This window comes from Platalea leucorodia, assembly GCF_965183815.1.
Source record: "Platalea leucorodia genome assembly, chromosome: 1".
NCBI lineage: Eukaryota > Metazoa > Chordata > Aves > Pelecaniformes > Threskiornithidae > Platalea > Platalea leucorodia.
The window spans coordinates 115,610,078-115,625,626 of NC_138823.1; the positions used below are offsets into that span (position 1 = coordinate 115,610,078).

General features: G+C 35.3%; 1 protein-coding gene across 2 annotated transcripts in view; it reads left to right on the top strand.

Moving 5' to 3' along the window:
• Positions 1 to 15,278, top strand: part of SEPTIN7 (septin 7) — a 64,283-nt gene extending 49,005 nt beyond the window's left edge. Inside the window, exons 7-13 of one of the 2 annotated variants that reach the window (XM_082309089.1) lie at positions 882 to 978; positions 3,107 to 3,158; positions 4,082 to 4,207; positions 8,696 to 8,716; positions 11,444 to 11,579; positions 13,562 to 13,701; positions 14,252 to 15,278. In XM_082309089.1, the coding sequence (XP_082165215.1) occupies positions 882 to 978; positions 3,107 to 3,158; positions 4,082 to 4,207; positions 8,696 to 8,716; positions 11,444 to 11,579; positions 13,562 to 13,701; positions 14,252 to 14,291 (612 nt within the window). In that variant the 3' untranslated portion in view covers positions 14,292 to 15,278. The remainder of the gene's footprint in view (positions 1 to 881; positions 979 to 3,106; positions 3,159 to 4,081; positions 4,208 to 8,695; positions 8,717 to 11,443; positions 11,580 to 13,561; positions 13,702 to 14,251) is intronic. The other variant, XM_082309090.1, reaches the window with a different exon arrangement.
• Positions 15,279 to 15,549: the final 271 nt, after the last annotated feature.

The window sequence follows — 15,549 nt, forward strand, 5'->3', positions numbered from 1 at the left end:
GGGATTGTCTTTGACAGAGGTGCACAGTGGCACAGAGTGCGTGTACTACAGTTAATAGCTGTCCGACTGATATACTGAAACCTTAATGGAGATGAATGACTAAAGAAAATCAAAAGGACTGTCAGGCTGTTGAAAGGCTTTTTCTTTGTTTACTCATGTTTTTGGTTTGTTCTTTTATGTTGGAGTCCATTTTGTATATGTTTCCTGAGCCTTGCTTCTGTTTGTTCAGTAGCTTTAATAGCCTGTAAGAGCTTTTTTTGAATTTTTTTTGTTACTGTGGGAATCACCTAGGATAGATAAATAGCACAAATGGAAGATATTCTGGGACTCAGCCTAAAGGAGAAGAGCAGAATAAAAGGACAAAAGTCAAAAATGCTTAGCTTTGTACACTGTTCCTTTCAGCTACTTGAAGCTGCTCTTGGCTCCTTTGTCGCTTGTTACACTGGAAGGATTTTTGGTGCAGCTGAAAACAAGAAGTTGAAGTAGTTCTTTGCCAAACCTTTGAAAACTGAAATCCAGTCAAAGTAGCAGTCCTTGTAGCCAGTGGGAATATGAATTGATAAATAATTACTGTGCAATTGAGTAAACAGGAAATGGTTTGCCTGCTGCTTAGCTTGCTAAGTAACAGTAATGTCTGTTTCTTAACTAGATTTACAGAATACAACAGTGTAAGGAATTTCAGAGCGGGGGGGGGGGGGGGGTGTATATATGCCATTAAACCAGGCAGAGGTCAGTAAACATAACTATCCTTGCACTTTGGGTAAGCTGCATTGCAGTGTTATAGCACCAAACTAGCTTACGTCAAGTTTATATGTAGGCATGCTTTCAGTATCTCTTGGCAGTAGACATTTCGATTTTTAAAGTAATACTTTATCTTGTAGGACCGTTTACCTCTTGCTGTGGTAGGTAGTAATACGATCATTGAAGTCAATGGCAAGAGAGTTAGAGGAAGGCAGTACCCATGGGGTGTTGCAGAAGGTAAGGCTTTCTCATTATTTTTATCCATTTAAAACTTATTAGACATTAGTCTGTATTTGAAATGTTTAAAATGCTTAATTTGAATGTGCTTTTGTCTGGAAATTTATTGAATTTACTATTTTGTTATTCTGACAGTCTTGGAACAAGGTGAAGGTTCAGCAACGTGTAACTTTGCAAGCAGATTCCTGTTGAAGCCTCACTGAGGAATTGTAGAACCTATAGTAACTTATTGCAGTTAATGAGGAGGCTTAGATTACAACTGTTTGCTAGCATTCTTATTTTAATTTTCTTCGTATAAAAACTATGTATTTCTTAAATTCTTCTTTCTAGAGTATTCACATTATAAATGTTAATTTGATCAGTTTGACTAGCATAAATTCAATTTAAAGTTTCTGGAAGAACTTGGTTTTTTCCCCAAAACATATGAGTCTTAATTGCTGGGGTGTAGCAACAGGAAGGTACCTGGTAATTAATTGAATACTTCTGAGAGTTTTTTTTTTTTTTTTTTTTAATTAATTTCAAACTTATTTTCTGCTGTTATAGAGGCTTGAAGATAACTGCATGTACTTCTGGCAACCATCGTTCGTGCTTTAATGCTGTTGACTTATTTCAAATGGCACATGGCACCATGCTGTATTGTATAGTGAAACAATCACTATTACACTGTTTTTTCCATGATCATTGAACTTTTTCCTTGTAGTGTACATGTATTGAATAAAGAGAAGATTTTGCTCCCCCCCCCCCCCCCCCCCCCCCCCCCCTTTTCTGCCTTCTGAGGGCAATGGAGTATAAATTGGATGCAGTGTAAAATAGACCAAAAAAACCCCAACCAACAAGTGGGGTATGGACCAGTACTTTAAAGAGAAATGCTGTAGCACTTTGAAGTGCGTGTCTGGCAGGAAATGAGGTTTGGCAGAAAGTAAAAACCAGCTGCACCAGAGAGGATCAAGCTTTATTTAAGGCTCATGCGTTAACATTTGGAGATGTATAAAATGGTGCTGCTTTTCTTTATTTTAAAACAAACTTAATAAATTTTTCACACTCATGTGATTGTACAACTTTTGGAAGGGAAGAACTAGCCTAACTAATAGGAACCTCTTTAAGTGGCTTTGAGTCTGCCAGCTAAGGACAGAATACTTGGAGATGATGCTTTTTTGGGAGTGTGACTTCATGTACTATCTGAGCAGAACTTACCAGTTTCAGTAAAACCATGGAATAAAATAATGCAGGAGTGCCAGATACAAGATGAACACACAAAGAAGCTACGTGCTTCGTTTTTCTGTAGGATTCACTGAACTTACTTGGGTTATTTTAATTCCTTGATCCTTGTTTTTCTTCCTCTTTCCCATGAAAATGTTCATCCGTACTTCAGGGGCACATTGGAACCTGCCTCATGCCTTTCTTTTGTGCGTGCTTTTTGCGTGTTGCCTTCTCTACCTGCACACCAGAGAGTTCTGGGGTGTGCATTTTTCTCCAGTGTCCTTTCATTATCTGTCAGGGAAATGCCGCTCCCAGCATCAGCCTCTTCAACAGTAATGGGATGAGAAGGCATGGTGGAATAGGTGGCATCTAATGACAGCTGCCAATGCTCTCTTTTGGTCTGTAGGCAGGTGCATCAAATAAAATATACAACCTTCCTTTGCTTAGTTAATAAAGAACTAAATTCACATTAAAATTAAAATGGCGACTTTTGCAACTCATTTGGTGGGGCGGGGAGAAACAGGCTGCATTAAGTCTGTCTTCTAAGGGTTTTGGATATAGCGGGATGTAGACTGAGGTCTTCAGTTAGTGTCTGATCCTTAATTATACAACTGTGCTGGCAGGGCCTCCAAAGAATCATAAAGTTAGTTAAGCTGGCAAAACTGTTTCTGTTTTGGTAGCTTAATCTGCTGTACTGTACAGTTCGCCAGTATGGTTTAGAGGAGCAGAACTTTTGGTGAGATATATCGATATAGTTATATTGTTAATGCTTTCCTACTGTTAACACACATACTGTTTGAGTAAGGAAAGGCTGGAAGTAATCTTTGTTGGAATGAACGTAGGAGATGGGTGACATCTAAAAGCTTTACCTCTGTGTAAGGCACATATTTTGGTTGGCGTCTCAACAAAAATTTACCTCTTTCTGCAGTTGAAAATGGTGAACACTGTGACTTCACAATTCTGAGGAACATGTTGATAAGGTAAGTAACTTACAGGTAACATTGAGTTTTCTAGTATGTCTGAGAGATTGGAAAGTCACGCATTGGAGAAAAAAGGATTTGAGCTAGTGAGTTCATATTAATCCCCATATTTTTAATTCTATACAGTATCTTAAACTTTATGATACCTTGTTTAACCACATATTTAGCAAGCAGTGGTGGTGGTGATTATTTTTTTAAATAGTTCTCTTTACTTTCTGATTACTTGTTCTTAAAAATTGTGATAAGCCATAGGAACCCGAGTTGTCTGTTAGTGCTGATGTGTACTTAGTTGTAGGCATTTTTGTTTTAAATTTTCAGTGCTGCAGTTATCTAAAGCCAGACTGCCTGCACTTTGCTGGGTTAGGCGTTGAGTCCTATACTCACAGCAGGTCAGTAAGTGACATCTGCTGCAACAGCTGTTGGTTTGATTATTAAGTGTTGCTTTTCTCCAAGCTAATGATGTAAAATTATTAAAGGAAGCTAATGTTTGTATCTTAGTCTTGAACTTTACATTTAGCTTTTGCAGACTTAAAAGATAGAAACTAAGTAGTTTTGGCTTGTTTGTTGTTTCTTGCCTGACATGCTTTGGCGCACATACTACAGTAGTAATACACAGTTTTCATATCTGTTCTCCAAATACTTGCAAGTTTATCCACAGAGCTCAAATTTTCTAAAGATTGGTCCTGTAAGTTAATGTTTGGAATATAGCAAACTTGAGATAGTTCAGTGCAAAATAATCTGGTATTTCTGTGACTTTGCTGTCTTGACAGCTCTAATTTAAATGGAAGAATGATGACATTGTGGGGAATGGGATGTTAATGGAGGGATATAATTTAAGTGAATTTGCAAAATGAACATGGACTGATTTTTCAGATGGTGTTTTGTATTTGTGCACTAAGCTGATAAATTACACTTATTGACAGAACTCATATGCAGGACCTGAAGGATGTCACTAACAACGTACATTATGAGAACTACAGAAGCAGAAAACTGGCAGCTGTTACATACAACGGTGTTGACAACAACAAAAATAAAGGGCAGCTAACAAAGTAAGTTCTTGTTAAGGTTGTATTGTGCTTTTAATCTTTTTGCTCTTTTTTTGGTTGGTTGGTTTTGTGTATGTGTGATGGGGTTTTGAGGTGGGGGGAGATGGTTTTGGTTGTATTTATCCTCTAGTCAGTTGCCTCTTCAGTGTGTTCTGGTCTGAACACTGTATACTTCTGGTTTACTTATGATTTGTGTTTTTCTATTTCACTAAGGTTTACACTGGTTTATGTTAAATAACTGGGTTTTACTTAGATTCAGTTCTGAAGAGAATCCTTACGTTTACTATTTCAGTTCGTAAGTTTTATTTCACTAGTACTTATTGCAAAGTTGTTGTGCCTTAGTGTTTCTATTTCGGTGTATATATACTGCTTTTGAAATTATTGGCTCTTTTGGTATGAATGCCCAATATTCAGTGTCAGGGATGTTTTTGAGAAGAATGGGTTAATGTTTGTTGAGAAACTCTGAAAATCCAGATGCAGTACTGTCATCTTTGAAATGCTGCCCTGGCTACTTCTGGGGTTGCTTATCATGGCAGGGAAATTATTGCAACATCTTTATCTTTTGTGAGAGGAGAGTTGCAATGCAGGGTTTTTGGGTTTTGTTGTTGCTAGTTTTTTTTAACCCTAGTATGTCATTTTAATTACCTCAGACAGCAAGTTGTTTGCCAACCTGATGAAATTATTGGAAGATTTGAAAGTAGGCTCTACTGTATTTTTCATTTGATAATGCTATTTGAGAATAGCTACGCTCTTAAATTTAAATATTTTTCCTTCTCTACATGTGTCAATTGTATAAACAATAATTAGTGATTAAATAATTAGTAATTAGTGATACTCTTTTTTATTTGTATTATATTTAAATACAAATTTCTCAACCAAAATATAGGGTAATATTCTGTTCAGCTAATGATATGCCAAATTATAGCTGTTCTTCCTGAGAAAGATCCCTGAAATTAGCTGGAAATATCTGCTGTTCCCATCCATATGACAGTTGCAAAGCCATTTTTCACTAAAGGAGTGTCTGTTCTACACTATCTTAATGCTTTGAAAGTGCCTGTGAGGGAATGATTTAAGTGGATGTGATTTAGTTTCATCTAGAGTGAGCCTACATGAGGCTTCCCTCCTCAGCACTGACAAAAAATATAATAATGTATGTCAGTTATATCAACTCTTCAAAAGTGTACTTAAGTTTAGGTAAAGTTTCTAGTGAGGTCAAGTCTTAAAAAGAATAGTATTCAAATATGTGTATCCATAACACAGTGCTCATTTCTCACTGTCATGTTTATTGCCATCATGTTATCTCTGACTTGTATTTCAAGGCTTCTGAACGCATATAGCAAGTATGTTAGAAATATTTCTCAAGCCACACTTGTTCTCATAACAGTACAGTGTTGGTGGCAGGGAGAGGAGGGCTTTTAAGAAGTAAAATTACTAAATGAGGTGGTCACTGTGGGGAAAATTGGGGTGGGGGTCATGTGAGGTAGTTCGCACATTTGAGAACAAAACGGTGCAGGTGGGCACATCAGAGAAGAAAATGTGCTTGAGCGCAAGAACTTAAGCCAGCTTTCTCTTTGCTGAGGTGATAGTGTGTTAACAGTAGTGTCAAACAAAATTCTGCATTTCTTCCAGGACTTCTACCTTGCTATTACTATACTTTTTACTGTACTATTATTTACTGTTACTGTACTGAAAAGTTACACTTTTTCATTACAATTTTGACTATCAGAGGAAGTTGTTCTCATTTTCTTGTGCTGTTAATACTATTTTTATCCCTTTCCAAATCTTAGTATGTTTTCCGTGGATTCAGAAAAGCCTTAATTTTATTGATAACACTTTCACCACTTTTTGTTTGTGCCTGCTTACATTTGTGTTAGTCTGCACCTACAGACTTTGTCTGTTACCTAATTCAAGTAAGGATTGGTTATTCTGCATTCTTCTTAAAAAGAATAACGCATTGATTTTTTTATTATTTTTTATTCCCATATTGCAAATATAAGATGTGTTTTTGTATAAATGCATCTACCAGAAGGTTTAAAAACTGTTTTCGTGTCGTTCATTCACCACCACCACCACCACCCACCCAGTCAATTGGTGATAGCATTGCTGAGATTTCTTTTTTAGTTAGAATTTATGCTAAGAGGGTCTGGAATTACTCTGCTTTCTGAAGCACGCTAACTTTTGCACCTTCTGCCATCTCAGGTCACTGTGCTATCCCACCTGAATATTTCTAGATAAACGTGCCTTTTGGAACAATTTTCTGCATAAGAAATCTGTTGCTCAGAACACTGCAGTACTGCAGCTCAGAAGTGAATAAAAACAACTGGTGCTTTTAGCTATAAGGTTTTTGGGTTTTTTTTTTTTTTTTTTTTTTTTTTTTTTTTTTTTCCCAAGAGAAGAAATAAATTTTCACAGTTTGTTTCATTCAGCCATCTGGAATATGGCACAATCTATTGCAAACTTTTAAGAAATATTTTGAACCTTTCCTTAGAGTTTGTTTCTCCAAACATAGAGTGACTTAATAAATAAATAAATAAAATTCTTGAATGTATATACTGGTTATGAAGCAGCTGATGCTATTCTTGTCTTGTTACCTTATCCATGTGTGGAGCCGCAGCATTTTGGTTTTTTAAGTTTTAACATGCTTTTTTGGCTTCGATGTGTTTTCGTAGTTTTGAAATAGTTGAAGCAGCATAGAAGGAATTTTCCTAATAACCATGTGTCTTCCTGGAAATTAACTGGAAGAGGGAAGAACAGATATTAACAGTTTATCTGTGTATCCCCTTAGGAATTTTATGCTTGCCTGCTTGCCTTTTGAAAGAAGTGTCTGTGTCTCAAAATGGAGCAATATTTGACTTGTCCACTGGAAATCTGATTCTTTCTGATCCTCTATCTCTGTATGAGAATTGAGACATGCTCTGATGCTACCTGGTGGTATTACAAGCATACTGTTAAATACAGATACAGTCTCTGGCTCTGGAAACTCCTAAGCTGTTCTTTTGTAAGCTGTGAGGGTAGGCATAAAAGAGGAGATACACATGCAGTGGTTCTTGCACTTTTCCAAAAGTATCTCCTACTGGCAGCTGTTGGAGACTGGATTGACCTTTTGCACCTTTAAAACAGCTGTATTTTTGTGACCTTAGCAGATCTTTGTTTTTCATGCAAATGTTAACATATTTCTTTGAACAAAAATGCAAACATGAAAACAAATAGAAGTATGTGCTACAAGTTTTAATAACAACTGTGCAGATGAATTGGTTTCTTCTGTCCAGTTGATAATTTTCTCTCTGATTTGTCTCCTTTGATTTGGTGAAACTAATTGACTGTTCTACAAGTAACTCATTGACCTAAGAGCAATCCAAAGCATGTTATTTTCCATGATTATGTGGTCTTTTTGTATTTTAGGTTTAGTGTCTGATTTCCTCAAATTATCATCATCCCAGCCATTAAAAAAAATAAAATAAAATGTCAAGGGTAGTTTTCACATATGTGGATAACTTGTTTCTTCAAACTATGTGGTAATTGTAATTTCACATGTGTACTACATGACTTGAAAAAAATTAGCATTTGCTCTGAAATGTAAAATTTTTAATTTGAGAAATCTTTTCAGTTTGCTGTATGAAGCTGATATCTTCAGTGAGTTTAAAAGTAAAACCTTATTTTATTGAAAGTCATATTGTACACTGTAAAGATGAACTTTATCTATCTACTGATCTGTTCAATAACCCATGACACAGGGTAACAAAATACACAATGCACAGGTCCTTCTAAATGCTTAGCTTAGACTAGTTCTAACTCCTTTTGCCTATGTTCTTAGTGAATTCTGTGAAGCGGTTCTAATGTTATTAAGCCCATCTTACTATATGGTGAGACTTAATATCAGAATCTTTTTTTCAGACTTCTTTTCCCTCCTGTAGTACTAGTGAAGTGCTAACACAAGGCATGCTCGGGTTACGCGTCATGCTCTGGGGAGGTGACGTTGCAGCCAAGCCTTCTTCAGAGCTGAGCTCAGCCGCCGGTGAGACCTCTGCTGGCCATTGAAGTCAAGTGCTCTTTTTGTAGCACAAGAACATTCATGGGGTTTTAATATGATGTCCTTTACTAGGTGGCAGTTTTTAATTGAACAGATAAGCCTCGATATGGCATTGGTTTCTGAAAAATTGTTTAGAGCAAGTGGTTGTTCATGTCACTAAAATATTTAAAATCGCTTTAAAAGCATGCATATTCTAGGGAAACTATTCCTGACAGTACCCACACATCAAACCTGCATTAATATTTACATGGTGTAGTGATTTACTAATTGAATTTTAAATAAAGATAACAAGCTTTAACTAACAGTCTTTCCTTTTACTGTGAAAAATTTGCTTTTGGGGGAGCACATAATTAGCTTTAGGAAACTATTAATAATGAATTTACTTTTTTAATTATTGCTTTTTGGTTTTGTGGTTTTATTAAAGCATGCTAAGCTAAGCCTCTGTATTTTTTGTTTTTTAGATTTGACACAGTTGAAGGCATGTAAGTGGTCATTTAAATTTTTCCAAAAAACTTAAAGACAAAAATTTTATAAACACAAAAAGGGTTTCACTGTTTAATGTTTCAAATTTAAAACAGTTTCCTGTTATCCCGCTCTTGGCATTGTTTTTTTCCCTAGCAGTTTTTTTTTTTTTTTTTTCTTTTTGTTCTAAAGCTGTGCTGATGTAAACTTTAGGAATTTATAAATACTTTCAGTAACAAATATCTCTGTAAAAACCTATCCTCTTTAGAAACTTTTTGGCTAAGCCTTAAGATGAATTTGGTCGAATTTCAACAATGAGTAGAAGTGCATAAGTTATTAAATTCTCACAGTTTGTCCATAGCTCCATCATCTTTATATAGATGCTTATAAAGAATTAGTGGAATTTTCATCCTTATCTGTAAATTTACAACTCTTCATTGGATTGGGGAATTAGTTGCTTTAATCTTTTCTGACCATGGTTTTATCTCATTACTGGCTCGCAGAGGTTCCACTTTGCACATATCTAGAATAATTTTTTATTTTTATAGATTAACTTAGAGGGCTGTTTTAACATACCTCATGTAAAATCAGTTAAATGTTTTACATCTTTCAGTGGTTTGGTTTTTTTCCTTCAGCTCTATTTTTCTTCAAGTCCCTTGTATAGTTTTATCCTGAAATACAGGATGATGTGCTTTTAGCCATGTCACATGTTTAAGATCTAACAAAACCAGTTGTGACCTATGTTGTAAAGCTCTCAGCTGTAAATGCTCGCTTGTTAGTTTTATCAAATTTTCTGTGAAGACTGATTTTTACCACTTTCTCAAATACTGATCACATCCCCATTAGATTGTTAGGTTGTCAATAGAAGGATGGTTCGGCTCCCTTTTCAAGTCTGTAGAAACTGCAACTATGATTCCTCAGTATTCAGATCTAATTCCTAGGTTAATTTTTGAAGAGCAGATACATTTGAGAACTTTACACTTCTAAAAGGTGACAACAAGAAAATAGTCTTGTTTTGACAGCTGGTTAGCTTCCACAAGTACTGCTACTCACCTGTTCTTTCATTTTCCTTGTATTTTTGTGCATTATTGTATTTCACCTGTGTTTAACCATTTTTTTTTCTTAACAAAAGCTGCTAGCAGTTGGCCTTTTGAAGGGCTAAAGTAAACATTAGGTTGAGGATCAGTTTCAGTTCTGTATATTATATAGCATTTTACTCACTAATCCAAGCTTTGCAACTATTAGTTCAGATTCAGTTTGTTGTTTTTTTTTTTTAAATAGAAATACCATTTTCTTCCTCCTCGCCTCCCCAACTGTCACCTTTAAAATATTGGTATTTGGGGAAAAAGTTCATATGGCCTTGAGTTCATATGACATTGATTACTTTCACTGTATGGTTAGTTGGTGAAAATGGGCCAGCAGGAAGGATAAAATGAGCCATTAATAGTCAGACCAGATCTTAACTATGTTTGATGTATATATAACCTCCTTTAAGAATGAGTGGCAAATTCTGAATCAAAATAGATGCTGGTAATTGTTTCAATCATCACTGGAAGTCAATTCTTTCTCCTTTTAGAATGCTTTTTCTGCATGATTTGGATCAGAATCAGTTTTTTTGGTGTTTGTTTGTTGTGGTTTGTTTTTTTTGGTTTTTTTTTTTTAAGAAATGAAAACAAAAATACTATTTTTGATAGGGCTTAGGCTTGCCACCTCTATTTTACAATTTGCTGGTCTGAGTGACTTTTGCATATGTTACAGTAGATGCCCTCTGCTGGTTGATTGTAACAGTTCCAAATAGATTCAGTTCTTCATTTTTACCAACACAGTAGTTAAAACTTTGTCATTTTAAGCCATACATACTCAAAACTGAAACAAAAGGCTGGTGATTTGTTTTGATTGCTCTTTGTTGAACAGCAGAAAAGTCTTAAAAGACTGTATGTAGCAATCATCACTAGATCAAAATCATCCTGTTTTATTGGATGTTTAATGTGAAACTTGCTATTTAGAACCTGTATCACCATAACATGGATAGCAAGCTTTTACAGCTTTAAAAATTCAGTAGAAACCACAAAAGTAGTTACCATAAAGTGTATAGAAAAATTAAAAGTAATGCACATTATTTTTCTATGTTAAGTTTATTAATAGCTTTCTAAAGGAAAATCTTCCAACTAACACTTTCATGAAATACTGATGTTCAGTTGCCCAGACCTTTTTTTGCAAAGTTGCTTTCTCTTCAAAAGTATGACCACAGCATTCAACACAGTTGTAATGTTAACTTACCATTGGGCTCACTTTGGACAGTGAAGATTTAGAGAGGGAATGGGACGTGTATCTGCAATGCTCTTAAAATTTTTATTATGTCCACTAATTTTTGTATATACTTGAATGGGAAAGAAAAAGATGCCTGAAGATCACTTGGAAGATGCTAATTTTTTTTGTTGTAACTTTGATTTCCTCTCTTCCCATGACCAGGTTCTACTAAAGATAGAAAGACAAGAGTTTCTGTTAACCTAAATGTAATGTAAATCAGTTGTGGGGGAGGAAGAGATATTGTATGAAATGTCTTTTTGAGGAAAGCTTAACAAAACAGTTAATAATGCAAATTGAATTTAAGCTAGCAGTGCATACAGCAATGTTATTTCTCTTAATGCTTCAGCATTCTTATCTTGGTTTTTACAGATGCCCTAATGTAACAGACAGGAAAAAAAGTTCTTACTAGCTAACTTCTTCTTCTGGATTTATGGCAGGAGCCCGTTGGCACAGATGGAGGAGGAAAGGAGGGAGCATGTAGCCAAAATGAAAAAAATGGAAATGGAAATGGAACAGGTGTTTGAGATGAAAGTCAAAGAAAAAGTTCAGAAACTGAAGGACTCTGAAGCTGAGGTAATTGAAATGTCTTAAACCCCAATGTGCTTGAGGCTGAACAAGTGTAGAGATGGCTCTTTTTGCCAAGACTTTGCAACGTAACCTCTGTCTAGGAATTTATTCTGTAGTTAGATTTTATGTTTATAGACAACTCAGTTATTCTTGCTCAGCTCATTGTCTTTGCTGAAATGGTATAATTTTAAACGGCAATTTTAATGTTCACATGCATTCTCTTTATTTTCACAGTCATAGTATGTTAAAATACTCCTTAACTTTCTTACTCCCCCTCTTTTTCGGAATATTTTATGCCTATTTTCTTCCATGTGCTATAAAAAGTTCTTGAGACTTTCATGGTTTACATAAGCTAATGTAGTAATAATAATTTGCTTTGTATATTAAAAAAGCATTTCAGAAATTTGATACGATGTCTATAAGAAATCATCTAAATGAGAATTACAAGACTAAGAAAGAGTCAGGGATATGTTGTTGTCAGTGTTTTGGTGTCATTCGAACATACAGAAATTTTATGGATATTAAAATTAAATTCACTTAACTTAAATTTCTGTCATCTCCAGATGAAGTTGTCACAGTGAAACTGTTTTTTATGGGCTTCAAGCAGCTCTTGAACTGATCTTTTTAAGAGATGATTATAAAATTACATTTAAGTAGAAAATTAATTTTAAGTTTTGAGAAGGCAGCTTCTCACAAGAAGCCTAATAGAGAAGTTCAAAACTGTCTATGTTCCTAAAGACAGTTTGGCTCCAAATTTGAGGGGAAGTGAGGAAACTTGGAAGGGTAGTTGAAATGCTTGGCCGCCTAGGCACTGTAAGGAGCCAAGGCATACTGGATCAGACAAAAACCATGTCAGTCTAGACTTTTCTTTTTTTCCTTTTGGAGAAGCGAATAGATAAGGATATAAATGCTAAGATACACCAGTCAGCAATTTGTGGATCTTAAAGCTAGGTATTTTAGCTGGATCACGGTGTTTAGTTAATCACTATATTTATCCTTCCTCAGTTTCTGTCTCAGATCTTTTTGAACACATTTATACTTCTGGCCTCCACACTCTCCTTGTTATATGAAAAGCAAACAAACAAAAATCTTTGTTTTTCATGTACTACCCCATGACTTTTTGACTGAGTGCATCATGTGATATCAGTTTTTAAATGGTCATACAATTCTTTCTTTTTTTCCTTTACCATTCATGACTTCGTAAGCTTCTGTTGTTTTTCTCTAAATGGAGAAAAGTAGGCAATAGACAGTGCTGAGTGTAAAGCATTTTTAAAAAATCTGTAAAAGGAAATATGTTTTGAAGGGTTTGTGTAAGACAGGGACTTGCAAGAAAGTAAGGAAAAAGGGACTCTTATTTAACTCAATTCAAAAACGTGTTAGACCACGCAAAGGAATCACTTTTCCTGACAGTGTCTCCATTCTCACATACAACACATTTGATTGTCAGTCTATCCCATCAACTTGCAGGAGAGACTTCCTGGCAGTGTAGACAATCCACTTCAATAATACTAATAATAATTCATTTAATTAGTGAATAAATTAATCCACTTAATAATAATGTTTTCCCAAATAGATCCTTAATATAGTTAATACTATAGGGTGAAATCAATGTTTGGGGTGTCAAAGATGCTGCTCATTTATGCTCTACAATTTGCTTTTTAACATCTGCATCGAGTATCAAAGTATTCTTGAATTTCCTTTTGTTTGCCACATGTAGCTGCTTACAACTCCTGTTTGTAACTTGAGCAGCATTTGGGGTGTTTTCTGTTAACTGTATAATGAGGCTATGGGATTAATACCCTTTTTGTTTCTGTGATTGGCAATACCTATACCCTTAGAGTTTTCAGTCCAAGACTTAGTTTCTCTGAAGAGAAAATATAATACTATATTTTCTTGCATTAGTATAGTTGCTGATGTTTGTTACTACAGCTCCAAAAGTTGCTGCGCTTTCTGCGCTTACTGACTCTGTTCATAACTTTTTTCTATAGCTGCAGCGACGCCATGAGCAAATGAAAAAGAATTTGGAGGCACAACACAAAGAATTAGAGGAAAAGCGTCGCCAATTTGAGGACGAGAAAGCAAACTGGGAAGCTCAACAACGTATTTTGGAACAACAGAATTCTTCCAGGTAAATTGGAGTCTTGTCCTGCAGTTCACAGTAAATGGTCTGTAGCTTTCTGCTAAAAGGCAATTTCTGTGGTAATAATGGTCAATGGTGGTTGACCACTAAAGAAGTGTCACTTAAAAGTCAAGAAAAATATTGAGCTCCTCTTAGTTATAAATGAACATATATCAGAAATATTGGGAAGATTATTAGCTTCTAAAGCAGATTTTAATCTGCAAAAACACTGTATCCATACATAACTAGATCTATCTAAAAAAATAATGTTTGTATTTGAAAGCTAGACTGCATCAGAATTCTGAGGGATGAAGAGTTAAAGCTTTGAGAATGAAAGTGTGTTATCCTCCTGGCCCTTGGAAGGGGAAATCTAGTGATAAATGCATTGCTTGACTTCATGTGGTACAAGTACTGTGTACACAATATGTTTCATACATCATATTGCAACCAGTAAAGCTCTATCAAATGCGTATTTTTAAAAGATGTACATTAATGATTTCTTTAAAAAAATCAGAGCATGTATGCATTATTTAACATACTTTTTTGATATCATTTTTAGAACCTTGGAAAAGAATAAGAAGAAAGGGAAGATATTTTAAATGCATCATTTTGACCACCAGTTATGTATTAGTTGCCAATATGCCAGCCTGGACATCAGTGTTTGTTGGATCCGTTTGACCAATTTTGCACCAGTTGTATCCATAGTAATGGATTTAACAGCATGACAAAATTTTTGTTAATTTTGATGGAGAATGAGATGCCTTGAATTGTCTAGGGTGTTGTGTACTTGGAAAAATAACAGCTCTAAGTACCTTTTTCTTTCTTTCTTTTTTTTTTTAAACAGATGTCATTTTAATGCAAAAGAAAACATTTTACTGTTGTACAATCATGTTCTGGTGGTTTGACGGTTTACAGGATATTAAAAATGCAAGGACTCTAGACGGTTTTTAGTGAGGATAAATTGCCATAATATGATGCAAACAATGCTTCTCTATTATTATAATACAAGAACTCCATTCAGTGCAGCATATACAATAATGTAATTTAGTCTAACACAGTTGACCCTATTTTTGACACTTCCATTGTTTAAAAGTACACATGGAAAAACAAAAGTTGTAGGCTTACAGTGCACCTAAGCTTTTTATAACAACCCTTTTATGTTTTGGATTCTTTAAATATATGCTATTCTCATTTAGTAACTTCTTTAGCCAGAAGGATCTCATTACTGCTTCATTTTTTGTAATAACATTTAATTTAGATATTTTTCCATATATTGGCCCTCCTAAATAGAATATAGCTTCTTTCATATGGTAGGAACCAGTGAGTAAAACTTTCCTTTAACTCCCTTTTTACATTTTATGGTAAGTAGCAGGAAAACGCATTTATAGGTCATTTCTAGGCAAAATTGTGGAGTTAACTACCAACCTGTTTCTACCTGCGTGCAGTCTTTCTTTATTTTACTAGAAATGGGAATATGGCCTCAAGAAAAACATCACCATTTCGCATTTAGCTGTATTCATATACTGCATTTCTGTATTTTTGTTTGTATTGTAAAAAGTCACATAATAAACAATGTTGTGATGTAACACGCTGCTGTGTCAGAAATTTTAAAGGCGTTAAAACAGCCAGGTGCTTCTTGGGAAACCCTTGAACCTTCCCTCTTCCATCCAGACTGGATTGACCCACGTCCTTGGTTTGCCCGAGGGTGAGTATAAGGTACAGAAAATGCCTTTGCATTGTGGAATTGTTAGAAAATCCCGTTTCGGTGGCTGTGCTCTGAATTGGGAAGAGAAGGGTCTGTCTTGCCCAGAAGAGGGCACCAAGTGTCCGCGCCGCTCTGCCGTGTCCCGCTGGCTC